The sequence below is a fragment of the Mustelus asterias genome, chromosome 12 (genome assembly GCF_964213995.1).
Source record: "Mustelus asterias chromosome 12, sMusAst1.hap1.1, whole genome shotgun sequence".
Lineage (NCBI taxonomy): Eukaryota > Metazoa > Chordata > Chondrichthyes > Carcharhiniformes > Triakidae > Mustelus > Mustelus asterias.
The window spans coordinates 97,274,671-97,290,227 of NC_135812.1; the positions used below are offsets into that span (position 1 = coordinate 97,274,671).

The 15,557-nt window shown below is 42.1% G+C and overlaps 1 protein-coding gene across 1 annotated transcript in view; it reads left to right on the forward strand.

Moving 5' to 3' along the window:
- The window catches only part of LOC144501720 (dynein axonemal heavy chain 17-like), an 832,067-nt gene that overhangs the window by 97,085 nt on the left and 719,425 nt on the right, over positions 1 to 15,557 (forward strand). Inside the window, exon 10 of the mRNA XM_078225682.1 lies at positions 6,786 to 6,953. Coding sequence (XP_078081808.1) covers positions 6,786 to 6,953 — 168 coding nt within the window. The remainder of the gene's footprint in view (positions 1 to 6,785; positions 6,954 to 15,557) is intronic.

Genomic DNA, 15,557 nt, shown 5'->3' on the forward strand with positions numbered 1-15,557 from the left:
TTCCTTAGATCTCTAAACTGTTGTCTGTAAGCTTCTGGCAGTAGTTCATATGCATCTAAGATGGATTTTTTCATTTCATCATAATTCCCAGATACCTCCTCTGATTGTGATGCAAACACATCACTAGCTCTACCTACCAATTTGTTTGAATCAGTAATGAGTGAAACATCGCGGTCCCAAGGCCCCCCTCCCTAGCTTACTTCTTGCAAATGTCCAATCTCCGGAAAACAAGCTAGACAAACTTAAAGCCAGACTCACTTTTCAAAGAGAACTGAGGGACTGCTGTGTGCTCTGTTTCATGGAAACATGGCTCACTGCTGCTTCACCGGACTGTGCCCTACACCAGAGGGATTCTCAATCCACCAAATGGATCGTACAGCAGCCTCAGGCAAGGCTAGGGGAGTTGTGGTCTGCTTCCTAATCAGCACCCCGTGGTGCCTAGATGTAGCAACACAGGCGAGTTTCTGCTCCCCGGACCTAGAATACCTGACGCTAAAATGCGGCCCCTACTACCTTCCACGGGAGTTCACCTCTGTTATTGATGCGCGACAATCAAGCACGAGGTACAAGGCTTCAGCAATTGAAGGCTTTTATTGACAAACAATGGAACTATCTAACACGAGTACACCAATCCAGACTGGAGGGGTCCCGCCTGAGCAGAGGGTCTTATACCTCTCCCCAGGAAGCGGGGCCCGACCGGGATGTGCCATAACAACATCCACCACAGGTATATTAATCCCACAGTGTAAACACCCTAACCCAACAACATTATAACAACCCCCACAGTGGCAACACCCTAACCCAACAGTAACATTGGAATAACCCCACAGTGGTAACCAACGATGGTTCACCACAGTTATCCTGACAGCAGTTTACATCCCAGCCCATGCAGACATGAAGATCACGCTGGACGAAATATACACCACCACAACTAGCCTTGAGACGAAACATCCCAAGGTCTTGTTCATCGTGGCCGGGGATTTCAATCAGGCCAAGCTCAAGAGCATACTACCAAGATACCACCAACATATCTCCTGTTCCATCAGGGATCCTAACATCCTATACATATATCAAACAAGCCTACCACTCTATTGTCCGCCCACACTTTGGCAAATCAAACCAAACCACAAGGCTGTGCTCCTGCTCCCAGCTTACAAAGAAAATCATGCAATGTTGGTCTGAGGAATCGGATGATCTCCCACGGGCCTGCTTAGCGTCAGTGGACTAGTCAGTATTTAAAAACTCTGGGACCAGCCTGAACGAGTACCCCATGACAGTAACTGACTTCATTAGTAAGTGTGTAGAAGACCGTGTGCCAAAGAAGCAAATTCACGTGTTTCCCAACCGGAAACCATGTATGAACTGCTTGCTGAAGTCTAGGTCTGAGACATTCAAGTCAGGAGACCCTGACCTATATAAGAAAGCCAGATATGATCTAAGGAGATCCATCAAAGATGCCAAAAGACAGTACCGGACCAAGCTAGAGTCCCAGGCTCTATGGCAAGTGTGACCCCCGCCAACTATGGCAAGGTCTGCAAGACATAACAGGCTACAAGATGAAGGCATGTAAAATCGCTGGCTCCAACGCACTCCTCCCTGATGAGCTCAATGCATTCTATGCCCATTTTGAGCAAGACATCAGCAACAGCACGCCCTCCACCCCAGAAACCTTGGATTAATCTGTATCTGAGGTCACCATTGCAGTTGTCAGTGCAGCTTTCTCGAAGGTCAACCCACAGAAAGGGATTGACCTGGATGGGGTACCTGGCTGAACACTCAGATCCTGCGCGGATCAGCTGGCGGGGGTATTCGCAGACATCTTCAACCTCTCTTAACAACAATCTGAGGTCCGTATCTGCCTCAAGAAGACAACCATCATCCTGGTACCGAAGAAAAGCCAAGCAATGTGCCTTAATGACTATTGTCCGGTGGCTCTGACATCCATCATTATGAAGTGCTTCGAAAGATTAGTCATGGCACGAAACAATTCCAACTTCCCAGATTGCCTTGATCCACTACAATTTGCCTGCCACTGCAACAGGTCCACAGCAGACCTCCCTGGCCCTGTACTGAACCCTGGAACACCTAGATAACAAAGACACCTATGTCAGACTCCTATTTATTGACTACAGCTCAGCCTTCAACACCATTATTCCTATGGAACTCATCTACAAACTCTGTAGCCTGGGCATCGGTTCTTCCCTTTGTGACAGGATCCTGAACTTCCTAACCCACAGACCACAGTCAGTAAGGATAGACAACAATACCTCCTCCACGATGATCCTCAACACTGGTGCCCCACAAGGTTGTGTTCTCAGCCCCCTACCACATTCCTTATGCACCTATGACTGAGTGGCCAAATTCCCCTCAAACTCGATTTTCAAGTTTGCCGCTGACACCATCGTCGTGAGTTGGATCTCAAACAATGACGAGACAGAGTATAGGAATGAGATAGAGGATCTGGTGAACTGGTGCAACGACAATAATCTCTCCTTAAATGTCAACAAAACAAAGAAGATTGTCATCGACTTCAGGTTCGTGAATGAAGCCCAGTTCATTACTCAAACCAGCCTCCCATCCATTGACACTGTCTACGCTCCCTGCTGCTTGGAAAAGCAGCCAGCATTATCAAGGACCTCACGCACCCTGGACATTCTCTCTTCAACCTTCTTCTATCTGGAAAAAGATACAAAAGTCTGAAGTCACGTACCAACCGACTCAAGAACAGCTTCTTCCCTGCTGCCCAGACTTTTGAATGGACCTACCTCGCACTATGAATGGTATGCCCTCCTTTCCTTCTCTATGAATGGTATGCTTTGTCTGTTTAGCATGCAAGAAATAATACTTTTTACTCTATACTAATAGATGTGACAATAATAAATCAAATCAAAATCAAATATCCACATGGTCTATGGTCATTTCATTTGTTTCACCACTCTCTCAAATGAAATGAAAAAGGCTTCTACATCCTTTTCATCAAACCTTGGCAATGTTTAGGCATATATAAATAGAACCCCACTTGGCATTTGAGTACGACGCTCTCGCTCTTCTTCATCATTCTCACCACTATATTCAAACTGTATTTTTCCCTTTATCTCTACCAATTTAAACAATGTCCACTTTTTATTTCCAGTCAAGAAATATAGATTTTAATCTCGCCAGGAACCAATTGTTATAGTTGAGGTTAGAAACTCCAAAGTGTTTTATGATGTCCGCCTGGATCATAAGTTTTGCAATTTGATTTTGGCTAGGGTAAACATAAGATGTTTCACTTCAGATAAGGTTCAAATGACCCATGAGGAAGCTTTTATCAAACAAGGTTTATTTATGAATCCAGTTAACACGTATAGAAAGAAAATTAGCAATAGCTTTTACCAATTCCAAAGAGGCCCTGTCACCATTAGGTCCCACCGCCTTGGTACAGCCTGATGTCCACTGGGCAGTGGCAGATGTCCCTGGGCATTGCCACTTTGCCCCTTGGGCAGTGATGGGGGCCAGGCAAACATTGCCAAGCTGGCAATGCTCGGGGGCAAGTGGGGAACTATTGTAAACCCCACAGGAATGAAATACTCCTGGTCTTGGGGGCGAGGGGGGTTGCAGAGACTTGCAGACCTGCAGACTTCAGTCCCGGGCCCGCAAATGAGATATAAATATTAAAATTAGAAATAACAAACATTATGCAGCTCCAAGCTCATTTCTGGCACGGAGCTGATGCTGCCGGAAATCAAGTGCCCAGAGACTCGCAGAGGCCATGGGGATGCCTGCTAGATGGCCTCCATTTGAGTCTCCTGGCCACAGCACAGGGGGCTGGGAGAGTTGCCCCCATCATATCTAACAAATTTGATTTAATTTTTCAAGGAAGTGAGAAGGTAGATTAGGGCAGCACAGTTGATGTCTACATGGACTTCAATAAGGCTTTTGACTATCAAGAAGGTATGAGCCCATGGGATCCAGAGCAATTTGGCAAATTGCATCCAAAATTGTCTTAGTGGCAGAATCAGAAGGTAATGATTGAATGTTGTTTTTGTGACTGTAAGCCTGTGTCAGTGGTGTACACAGTAAGAAGTTTAACAACACCAGGTTAAAGTCCAACAGGTTTATTTGGTAGCAAAAGTCACAAGCTTTCGGAGCCTTAAGCTCTTTGTGAACAGAATTCCCTCAAATTTTTCCTCACAATATCTGTTTGTGAACAGAATTCCCACTCACCTGAAGAAGGAGCTTAAGGCTCCGAAAGCTTGTGGCTTTTGCTACCAAATAAACCTGTTGGACTTTAACCTGGTGTTGTTAAACTTCTTACTGTGTTTACCCCAGTCCAACGCCAGCATCTCCACATCAGTGGTGTACCACAGGGATCAGTGCTGTGTCCCTTGCTGTTTGTACTGTACATTAATGATCTAGATGTGAATGTGGGGGGTATAATTAGTAAGTTCGTAGATGACATGGAAATTGGTGGTGTGGTAAATAGTGAGAAGGAAAACCTTAGTTTACAGGATGATATTGACTGCTGGTCAGATGGACAGAGTTTAACCCTGAAAAATATGATGTGATGCATTTTGGGAGGACTAACAAGGCAAGGGAATACACAATGAATGGTAGGAAGTAGAGGACCAGAGGGACCTTGGGGAGCATGTCCAGAGATCTTTGAAAGCAGCAAGACAGGTGGATAAGGTGGTTAAGAATGCATATGGGATACATATCTTCAGTGGCCAAGGCATAGAATATAAGAGCAGGGAGGTTATAATGGAGCTGTATAAAATGCTCGTTAGGCCACAGCTAGAGTACTGTGTGTATTTCTGGTTGCCACACTATAGGAAGAATGTGATTGCACTAGAAAGTGTAAAAAGGAAATTCTCCAGGATGTTGCCTAGGCTGGGGCATTTCAACTATGAAGAGAGATTGAATAGGCTCGGGTTATTTTCCTTAGAGTAGGGTTCCGGGGATAGGGCCTGTGTGGATTTCTCTGTCAGAAAGTCGGTGCAGACTTGATGGGCCGATAAAATCCCTACAGTGTAAAAGGAGACCTATGAATCTCTATAAACTAACCTGCAGGCATAGATTTAAGGTTAGGGGTAGGAGGGGATTTGAGGAAAAATGTTATCACTCAGAGGGTGGTGGGAATCTGGAACTCACTGCCTGAAATGGTGGTAGAGGCAGGAACCCTCACAACATTTAAGAAGCATTAAGATGAGCACTTGAAATGCCGTAGCATACAAAGCAAAGGATAAAGTACTGGAAAATGGGTTTAGAATAGGTAGGTGTTTTATGGCTGGCACACGCACTAGAGGCCGATGGGCCTCATTCTGTGTTTTAAAATTCCATGGGCAGGAGTTTTTGGCCATGCTCGCTCCAAGGCCGGAAAATCTTGCCCGACGTCAACGGACCTTTGCATGGTCCTGTTCCATCCGGAAAATTCCACCCTATGAGTCTATAAAGGGCCAGAATTAGAGGAGTGCAGATGTCTCAGGGCTGTGGGGTTGGAAAACATTACAGAGATAGAGAGGGGCAAAGCCAGGGAGGGATTTGAGAACAAGATGGAAAATCAAGATGTTGCTTGATCAGAAGCATGGGGGTTATAGGGAAATGGACCAGCTGCGAGTTAAGGCCTTGGCAGCAGAGTTTCGGATGGCCTTAGATTTATGGAGAGTAGAATGTGGAAAAACCAGCCAGGAGTATATTGGAATAGTTGATCTGGAAGAAATAAATGCGTGGATGAACCTTTAAGCAGTACATGAGCTGAGACAGGGCAAAATCCAGCAATGTTATGGACAAACAGGTCTCGGAAATGGCACAAACATGAGGTCAGAGGATCATCACAGGATCAAACATAGCATAAACGTTGAAAATAGGCTGGCTTAATCTCAGACTGTTGCCAGGGAGAGAAGTGGAGTTGGTAGCTAGGGAACGAAGTTTGGAGCGAGGGCCGAAAACAGTGGCTTCAGTCTTCCCAAAAGCTAATTGGAGGAAATTGTTACTCATACAGTACGACTAACTAATGCAACATTATTGCTCTATGTTACATACTGAACAGTATTGCACTAAAAAGAGAAATGAGCTTAAGCTGAAGGGTGCTGAGCCAAATGGAGCATCAGAACTATATGAAGAAGGGAAGGAGTGAAGGATTTTAACCACAAGGTTTCATTAGTATTTCCTGCCACTGACTGCTACCTGAACCTGATGAGGTAGATAATTTTGCTGGTGGGTGGAGACCAAAGTTCAAAGAGAGGTGTTCAGACGACTACCAGAAACCCATTGGAACAGTCACCCAGCAATACATATGCCACCCAGCAATGCTGCCATCAGACTTTTGAATGAACCTACCTCGCATCAAGTCGCACCCTAACTATGACTGTAACACTACATTCTGCACTCTCTCCTTTCCTTCCCTATGTACGGTATGCTTTGTATCGCGCACAAGAAACAATACTTTTCACTGTGTACTAATACATGTGACAATAATAAATCAAATCAACTAAGGAATTGGTAATGGTGGTGGAGGCTGTTGGTTAAATTGGAAATATCCATGAGTGGGACAAGAAGATGTTGAGAGTCTGAGTGTATTAGTGATACTGTAGGCATGTGCATAGAAATATGCAGCTTATGAAGTTCCGTCTAATGGTAGATCTGTAAAGCTGCTAGCATGATTGTGTTGCATAATGATGATGGTAATGTATCAACAATAGTTGTAATAGGTAATGGCAATAATAGACTTAAATGATTGTCATGTGAATTGAATACATAACTATTACTATATTACAAAGTGATATCAAATTTAATGTTTTATACAGGAGATATTTTCCGCTACTGTTGAGTTCCTAAAGCTCGAAAAAATTGAAGTAGGCGGCGTAAGAGGAAATCTCCTTGGCCAAATGGTGCAGCAGATCTATATGGAGTTCTTAGAAGTTATTAAAATCTTTGCTGACTGCACATACAATACTTTGGATACAGCAGACCACGTAAGGAAAATTACCTAACCAAATAACATAATACTATCGTGAAAGTATTTAATTTTGTTATTTAAAACAGTATAAGCAATAGTAATTATTGATCCTAAAATGTTTCATTAATGTGTCAAAATTGAAAGAAGAGGAATATTGCTATTAATTTTGATAATTTCACAATGAGAGTATGTTCATACTTATTGCCACTTTTAGTGGTGGGATATTAAAGGACTTGTTCCTCCATGAAGATGTCACTACAATCTTGATTCAGAAAATAATCTTTATACTCGGATATTTTCCACCAAATGACACAAGCCTATTTGACACAATCCTGTAAAAATACAACTTGGCTATAGATTCATATATTCAAAGTTGATTTGTTCATTGTTCCTTGCCCACCAAGTAACTTATCCCTTGTCACCTCAGTTACTTCCAGATTTTCACAAGTGATTTAAAATAGGTAAGCTTGACCTGCCGGCTCTGTGCCACTCTGAGCTACTGTGTGGTACAGAAACATAGGCTTATACAATGAAGGCACATGGCGCTCTAAAAAAAGATACTTAATAAATACATATTTTGTGTTTCTTGATCATTTATTGCAGGTTACATTTATGTATGGTTCAATGATTCAGCCTCTACAGCTCACTGGGGTAGAGAATTCCAAACACTAATGACACTCCCTTCCTATCTCCTCCTTAAATGTGACAATCTCTCATTCTTCCACATGACAATCTATTGTCAATTTTTTTGTCTGCTCATTTAAGCTATCTATATCCCTTTGCTTTGTAATTGTTGGGATACCGGACCAGAACCCCAAGGTATATATTCGGGACATAGGTAGGGTGCAAGACTGGGCGGACAAGTGGCAGATGGACTTCAACCCAGATAAATGCGTCATGGTCCATTTTGGTAGGTCAAATGGGATGAAGGAGTGCAATATAAAGGGAAAGAATCTTAGTACTGTAGAGGATCAGAAGGACCTTGGGGTCTGGGTCCATAGGACTCTGAAATCGGCCCCGCAGGTGGAGGAGGTGGTTAAGGAGGCGTATGGCGTGCTGGCCTTTATCAATTGAGGGATTGAGTTTAGGAGTCTGGGGATAATGATGCAGCTACATAAGACCCTCGTCAGACCCCACTTGGAGTACTGTGCTCAGTTCTGGTCGCCCCACTATAGGAAGGATGTGGAAAAGATTGAAAGGGTGCAGAGGAGATTTACAAGGATGTTGCCTGGATTGAGTGGCATGCCTCATGAGGATAGGCTGAGGGAGCTCGGTCTTTTCTCCTTGGAGAGACGTAGGATGAGAGGAGACCTAATAGAGGTGTATAAGATGTTGAGAGGCATAGATCGGGTGGACTCTCAGAGGCTTTTTCCCAGGGTGGAAATGTCTGCTACGAGAGGACACAGGTTTAAGGTGCTGGCGGGTAGGTACAGGGGAGATGTTAGGAGTAAGTTTTTCACACAGAAGGTGGTGGGCGAGTGGAATCGGCTGCCGTCAGTGGTGGTGGAGGCGAACTCAATAGGGTCTTTTGAGAGACTCCTGGATGAGTACATGGAGCGTAATAGGATGGAGGGTTATAAGTAGGTCTAGAAGGTAGGGATGTGTTCGGCACAACTTGTGGGCTGAAGGGCCTGTTTGTGCTGTAGTTTTTCTATGTTTCTATGTTTCTATATCATGAACAGTAAGAAGTCTCACAACACCAGGTTAAAGTCCAACAGGTTTATTTGGTAGCAAATACCATAAGCTTTCGGAGCGCTGCCCCTTCGTCAGATGGAGTGGAAATCTGTTCTCCAACAGTGCACAGAGACACAGAAATCAAGTTACAGAATACTAATTGGAATGCAAATCTCTACAGCCAGCCAGGTCTTAAAGGTACAGATAATGTGGGTGGAGGGAACATTAAACACAGGTTAAAGAGATGTGTATTGTCTCCAGACAGAACAGCCAGTAAGATTCTGCAAGATCAGGGGGAAAGCTGTGGTGGTTACTGATAATGTGACATAAATCCAACATCCCGATTTAGGCCGTCCTCATGTGTGCGGAACTTGGAGCCAACTTGGAGAACAGATTTCCACTCCATCTGACGAAGGGGCAGCGCTCCGAAAGCTTATGGTATTTGCTACCAAATAAACCTGTTGGACTTTAACCTGGTGTTCTTACTGTGCTTACCCCAGTCCAACGCCGGCATCTCCACATCACGTCGATATCATGAAGCCAGACAAGACTCTAACAATTTTTTGTTTTTGGCATACATGTGAGGAAAAAATGCTTTCCTCCAGGAGTAATTTCCACTGACAAGTTAGGGATCTTTTTATCAAAATGAGCTTTATTCTTAACACAGTTGAGGTATAACTCTAACAAAATGAAGCAGTTTAACAGAGGGTGGTTGTAAAAGGTTGTTTTTCAAATTGGAGGCCTGTGACTAGCAGTATGCCTCAGGGATCAGTGCTTGGTCCACTGTTATTTGTCATTTATATTAATGATTTGGATGAGAATTTAGGAGGCATGGTTAGTAAGTTTGCAGATGACACCAAGATTGGTGGCATAGTGGACAGTGAAGAAGGTTATCTAGGATTACAACAGGATCTTGATCAATTGGGCCAGTGGGCTGATGAATGGCAGATAAATGTGAGGTGATGCATTTTGGTAGATCAAACCAGGGCAGGACTTATTCAGTTAATGATTGGGCGTTGGGGAGAGTTATACAACAAAGAGATCTAGGGGTATAGGTTCATAGCTCCTTGAAGGTGGAGTCACAGGTGGACAGGGTTGTGAAGAAGGTGTTTGGCATGCTTTATTTCATTGGTCAGAACACTGAATAAAGTAATTGGGACGTCTTGTTGAAGTTGTATAAGACATGGGTAAGGCCACACTTGGAATATGTGTACAGTTCTGGTCACCCTATTATAGAAAGGATAAAGGATATTATTAAACTAGAATGAGTGCAGAAAAGATTTACTCGGATGCTACTGGGACTTAATGGTTTGTGTGGGGTTTTGCTCAATTCAAACTGTGCTTCTATTCTGCTTAAAAAGGGTTACAGCGTGAAGAATAAATAAGCTAGCAGAAACACTTCGGTGTTGCTTAGTAACTGGGGGCCCTTTTAAGATAGAAAGACTTTTGAATTTAGTTTTTAGCTGAATTTTGGTATGAAATTTGGTATGTCCATTTCAACTCTCACCAATGTTTACAGATACACCATAGAAAACATTCTTTCTGGTTGTATCATGGCTTGGTATGGCTCCTGCTCTATCCAAGACCACAAGAAACTACAAAGGGTTCTGAATGAAGCCCAGTCCATCACTCAAACCAACCTCCCACTCATTTGACACTGTCTACACTTCTCGCTGCCTCGGAAAAGCAGCCAGCATAACTAAGGACCCCACGCACCCCTGGACATACTCTCTTCCACCAACGAAAGTCAGGACATGTACCAACTGACTCAAGAACAGCTTCTTCCCTGCTGCCATCAGACTTTTGAATGGACCTACCTCGCATTAAGTTGATCTTTCTCCACACCCTAGCTATGACTGTAACACTACATTCTGCACTCTCTCCTTTCCTTCTCTATGAACAATATGCTTTGTCTGTGTAGTGCGCAACAAACAATACTTTTCATTATATACCAATACCTGTGACAATAATAAATCAAATTAAAATCAAAAAAATTGTTTGCAGTTGGAGACAGGACACCAAGGAGTGAAGACTGGGCAGGAGAAATTAAGCTGCAGAGAGGCAGATTACTCAAATAACCAAATAAATCCAGATAACCAAGGAATTATGACAGAAAGAATGTCTTGGGAAAACTGAAGTTAAGAGAACAGAGATCCAGAGCTGAACAAGGTATTGTTCAGAGAAGAATTCAAAGGAAAATATGACAAGGTTCTGTGAATGAAAAAGGCAATAACCAGAGCTAAAGTGGGAATGCAAACTTCAGAGTTAAATCAAAAGTTTAATGCCATTGTAATATAATCTGTGAATAGATGGTTAAACCAATTGCAAATAATTTTTGCAACAGGCAAGACGAAGAAATCCTGAAGGGAGACTTATAAAACCTGGATGCTGAATTATATTTTAAAAGTGGAGTGGCAACTTTGTTTCAAAATGTAACTTGGGAACCCTGTACTGGAATTTGGGATACAATCCGCTGATGGAAAGCATTGTTGTAAAAGAGGATTTTAATGTGTGTTACTTTGGGAGTGGCATTGGAAACTCTCATGTGACAACCATCTGGGGGATTTTGAGAAGAAATCCAGACATTCATTTGAGTTCGGAGTGGAGTGTGTGTTTTGCTACAGCCAGCTTGCATGTTTAAAGGGACTTTGTGTTACTGGGACCATTGTAGCTTAAGATATACTTTGTCATCCATGTCGATCTTAAAATTTGTGTGTATTTGTTAAGCTAAGGTGGGAGTAAACTATTTATTATAATCCAACTTTTCATGTTTAATATTTTTTTTCTTGTTGTTTAAACTAATTAGTTGTCCTGTGACTCTGTTCCTCCACATCTTCTAAAAGAAAAAGGAAAAGTTAAGATCTTTTGAGCCAGGGTTCTATTCTGGGATCTTCCCACCAAGTTATAACATCAGCTGGAATTGTAACAAGAGTGGAGGCCCTTAGAGGATTTCAAAATGTGGAGAAAGGATTATTGGATGCTGAACCATAATAATTCATTGGGATACAGTGGAACCCCGATTTAACGCGCCCCGATTTAGCGCGAATTCGGATATAATGCGATGAATCATTGGACCATTTTTTTCCCGCTCATGATTGGCAAATTTAGCGTGACCCCACTTTTTTCGTGATAACATTTTATGGACCCCAACCATCACGTTATAACAGGGCCGCACTGTATTTTGAAATGTGAAAAGCAAGTTACTGGATGCTGAGTAGTAAAACTTTGTTTGGAAGTTATCTATGAATCCTTAAAAAAACGTGGGATATGGACGTACTGGACAAACGAACTGGAGTTACTGTGAGGTATATTGTACAGGTTAGAATATAAATTGGAAATTGCTAAAACTTTCCTAAAGATGAAAGAGGCAAATCTGACTCGTTTACACACAGTAATCAAGAGTCAGTTAACTGAATTAGCAGATAAACTGGAAATAGCCTGCAGGAATAAGGAAAGTTGAAATTAATGAAAGCATAGTGAAACATGTAAAATTAAAAGGGATGTCTGACAGATCAAGTTCTCTAAAAAGTGAGGCGATTGAATTGGCTAAAGTTTAATTACAAAGAGAAATAGAAACAAATAAATTGGAAATTTGGGAAAAAGAGAAAGAAATAGAAATGAGCAAGCTTGATATGCAGGAAAAGAAAGGAAAAAGATAAAGTTTTTAAAGAGAATTGGAAACAGAGAAGTTAGCAATGGCAGAAAAAGAAAAGGGAGGAAAAGAGAGACTTTCAGCTTCAAACACTGACAATTAAAGCAGAGATACTAGAGCAGGTTAAGGAAGGACATAGTTCTGGACAAGAAATGTTTAAATTTACACAAGTACTTTAATTTATACAAGTATTTGAGGAACAGGATGTAGAAGCATTCTTCATTTCTATTGAAATGTTAACTAAATAGATGAAATGGCCAAAAGAAACTTGGACATCACTTTTACAAAGTAGATGGCAAGGTAGGGCTGGTGAGCCAAATGCATCTTTGTCAGAAGTGGTATCTGTAGATTATTATGTAGTAAAGAAAGCTATCCATAATGTGTATGAGTTGGTTCCTGAGGCATATAGACAAAAAATTTCGAAACACAAGAAAACATTTGGCTAGCAGGATCTTCCTGTCCCATGACAGCATATCCCCGCAATGGGTTTCATGGCAAGGAAGGGTGCATTCAATGGGAAGCCTTGTTGAAAATGGAGGGACTTCTATTTCCCACCACTGGAAATGGGCTACTTCCCGCCGCAATGGGGCAGATTGCGTGGTAAAACCCGTCCTTCATTTTTTTCCAAAAAGTCCCATTGCACTTGTGCTAATTTGGCACGTAACAGGTCAGTGGTTTACCTCCTGCAGGATCAAAGATACCGGGCCTGCCAAGTGCTGCTCATCAATCAAAGGTCAGCAGATCTATTGAATGGCAGTGCTACCCAAAATGCAGTGGCTGCTGCTTGTACTTCACCCATTGAGGCCTCTTGTTGAGGAGGGACCAAGGCCATAACTGAATGATGTTGGGAAGCAGGTCATGTGGGTGAAAGTAGAGGATGGAGATCGGCAACAAGGGCTCTCATGAGTCTCCCGCACTCCCTGAGGCCGGATTCCCTGATAAGGCGAAGAGTGCCTTTGAAGAAAGGATCCACTTGTGAACCAGTTAACAAACATGCCAAAGTTTTTTTGTCATACACCCTGGCTGTTACGTCCCCTGCATGCCACTGTATTAAATCAGAAGTATCAGGATGTGCCCTTAAATAGTTATTAATTGTTCACTCAATTGGCACCATACCAGGAAGTCCTTTCAAGGGTAGCTTTCCATTTTGGTGTGGAGATGCTAGTGCTGGAGTTGTACTGAAATAATTTAGCTAAGGCCACAGCTAGTGTAGAGCACAATCTTTCAGACATACATTCAAGATGTCATCAGTGCCCGTAGACTTTGCTGTATCAGTGCATTCAGACGTTTATTGAAATTAGATGAAATGAATCGAATTGCTAGCAGAGGGTGGCTCTGCTGCCCAAGAAGGGAGGAAGATGAATGGCAGGACTACAGTGAGGGGAACAGACTGACACTTCTATGGCAACAAAATAAACTCCAAGATGGTATGTTGCCTCCCTGGTGTCAGAGTCAAAAATGTCTCAGAGTGGTGTAAGGCATTCTGAAGGGGAAGGGTGAACAGCCATTGATTATGGTATATATTGCTACCAGTAATGTCGGTTAAAAAAAGGATGAGGACCCACAAGCAGAATATAGGGAGTTAGGATGTAAATTAAAAGGTAGAACCTCAAAGGTAGTAATCTCTAGATTACTACCAATGCCACGTGTTAGCTAAAGTAATATTAATAAGTTACACCAAATGAATATGTGGCTGGAGAAATGGTGTCGGAGGGAGGGATTCAGATTCCTGGGTTGGAAAGGTGGGTCTGGTTAGGCAGCACAGGTTGCATCTGAGCAGGACCAGGACTAATGTCCTCAGGGAATGTTTGCTGGTGCTGTCAGGAAGGATTTAAACTAGAATGGCAAGGGGATGGGAACCTGAGCACGGAGACAGAGGAGGGAGAAACAAGGATAGAAACAAAAGGCAAGAAAATAATATAAGAAGCAAAAGTGGAAGGTAGAAAGATCAAGAACGAAAATGGAAATGGGATCAGGATGCAAAGTAAAGCTAAAATGACGAACAAGGTTAATAATCACAGACCCTCCGTCCCATCAACATTCACAATAGCGTAGATGAATTAAAAGCAGAAATAGATATAAACAATTATGATATAGTTGTAATTACAGAGACACCGCTGTAGTATTACCAAGGATTATTTAAATTGGACAGACAAAAATGGAAAGGAAGTGAGGTGGCATGGTTGGTAAAGGAGGAAATCAATGCAATAGTGAGGAAGCATATTGGCTTGGAAAATCATGATGTGCATTCTGCATGGGTGGAGATAAGAAACACCAAGGGGTAAAAAACATTGTTGCTTGTTGTCTATAGAACCCCAAACAGTAATGAAGATATAAGGGAAAGTATTAAACAAGAAATCAAGATGCCTGCAGTAAGGGTACGATTGTAATCGAGTGACTTTAATTTACACATAGATTGGACAAACCAAACTAGCAATTGTATAGTGGAAGAAGAGTTCCTGGAGTGTGTATGTGATGCATTTTAGACCAATACATTGAAGAACCAACCAGAGAACAAGCAGAGAACTAGATTGGGTACTGTGCAATGAGCAAGGATGAACTAACATCTTGTTGCGGGAAGAGCGACCGTAATATGATGTAATTCTTCATTAAGATGGAAAGTGAAGTCTTCGAATCCGAAACTAGGATCCTGAATCTTAATAAAGGGAACTATGTTGATATAAGGCGTGAAATAACAAAGATAGATTGGGGAACCTGACTAAAGGGGTTGACAGTGGATAGGCAATGGTTCAGATTTAAAGAAAGTGTGCATGAATTACAACAATTATTTATTCATGTCTGGTGCAAATAGAAAAGAGGAAAGGTGGCTCAACCATGGCTTCCAAAATAAATTAGGGATAATATTAAATCCAAAGAGAAGACATAAAATTGTCAGAAAAGAGCAGCAAACCTGAGGATCTGGAGCAATTTAGAATTTGGCAAAAGAGGACAAAAAATTTCACCGAGAGGGGAAAAATAGAATATGAGTGTAAAGTTGCAGGGAACATAAAAACTGATAGTAAAACCTTCTATGGGAAGAGAAAAAGATTAGTAAAGACAATCAGAAGATGTGGAAATTATAATGCGGAACAAAAAAAGGCAGAAGAATTGAACATATTCTTTGGTTCTGTCTTCACAAAAGAGGGCAAAAAAAAAACTCCCAGGGAACCAAGAGTCTAGTGAGAGAATAGAATTGAAGGATACTAATATTAGTAAGAAAATTATGCTGGGGAAATTAATGGGGTTAAAGGCTGACAAATCACCAGGGCTTGATAATCTTCAACCCAGAGTATT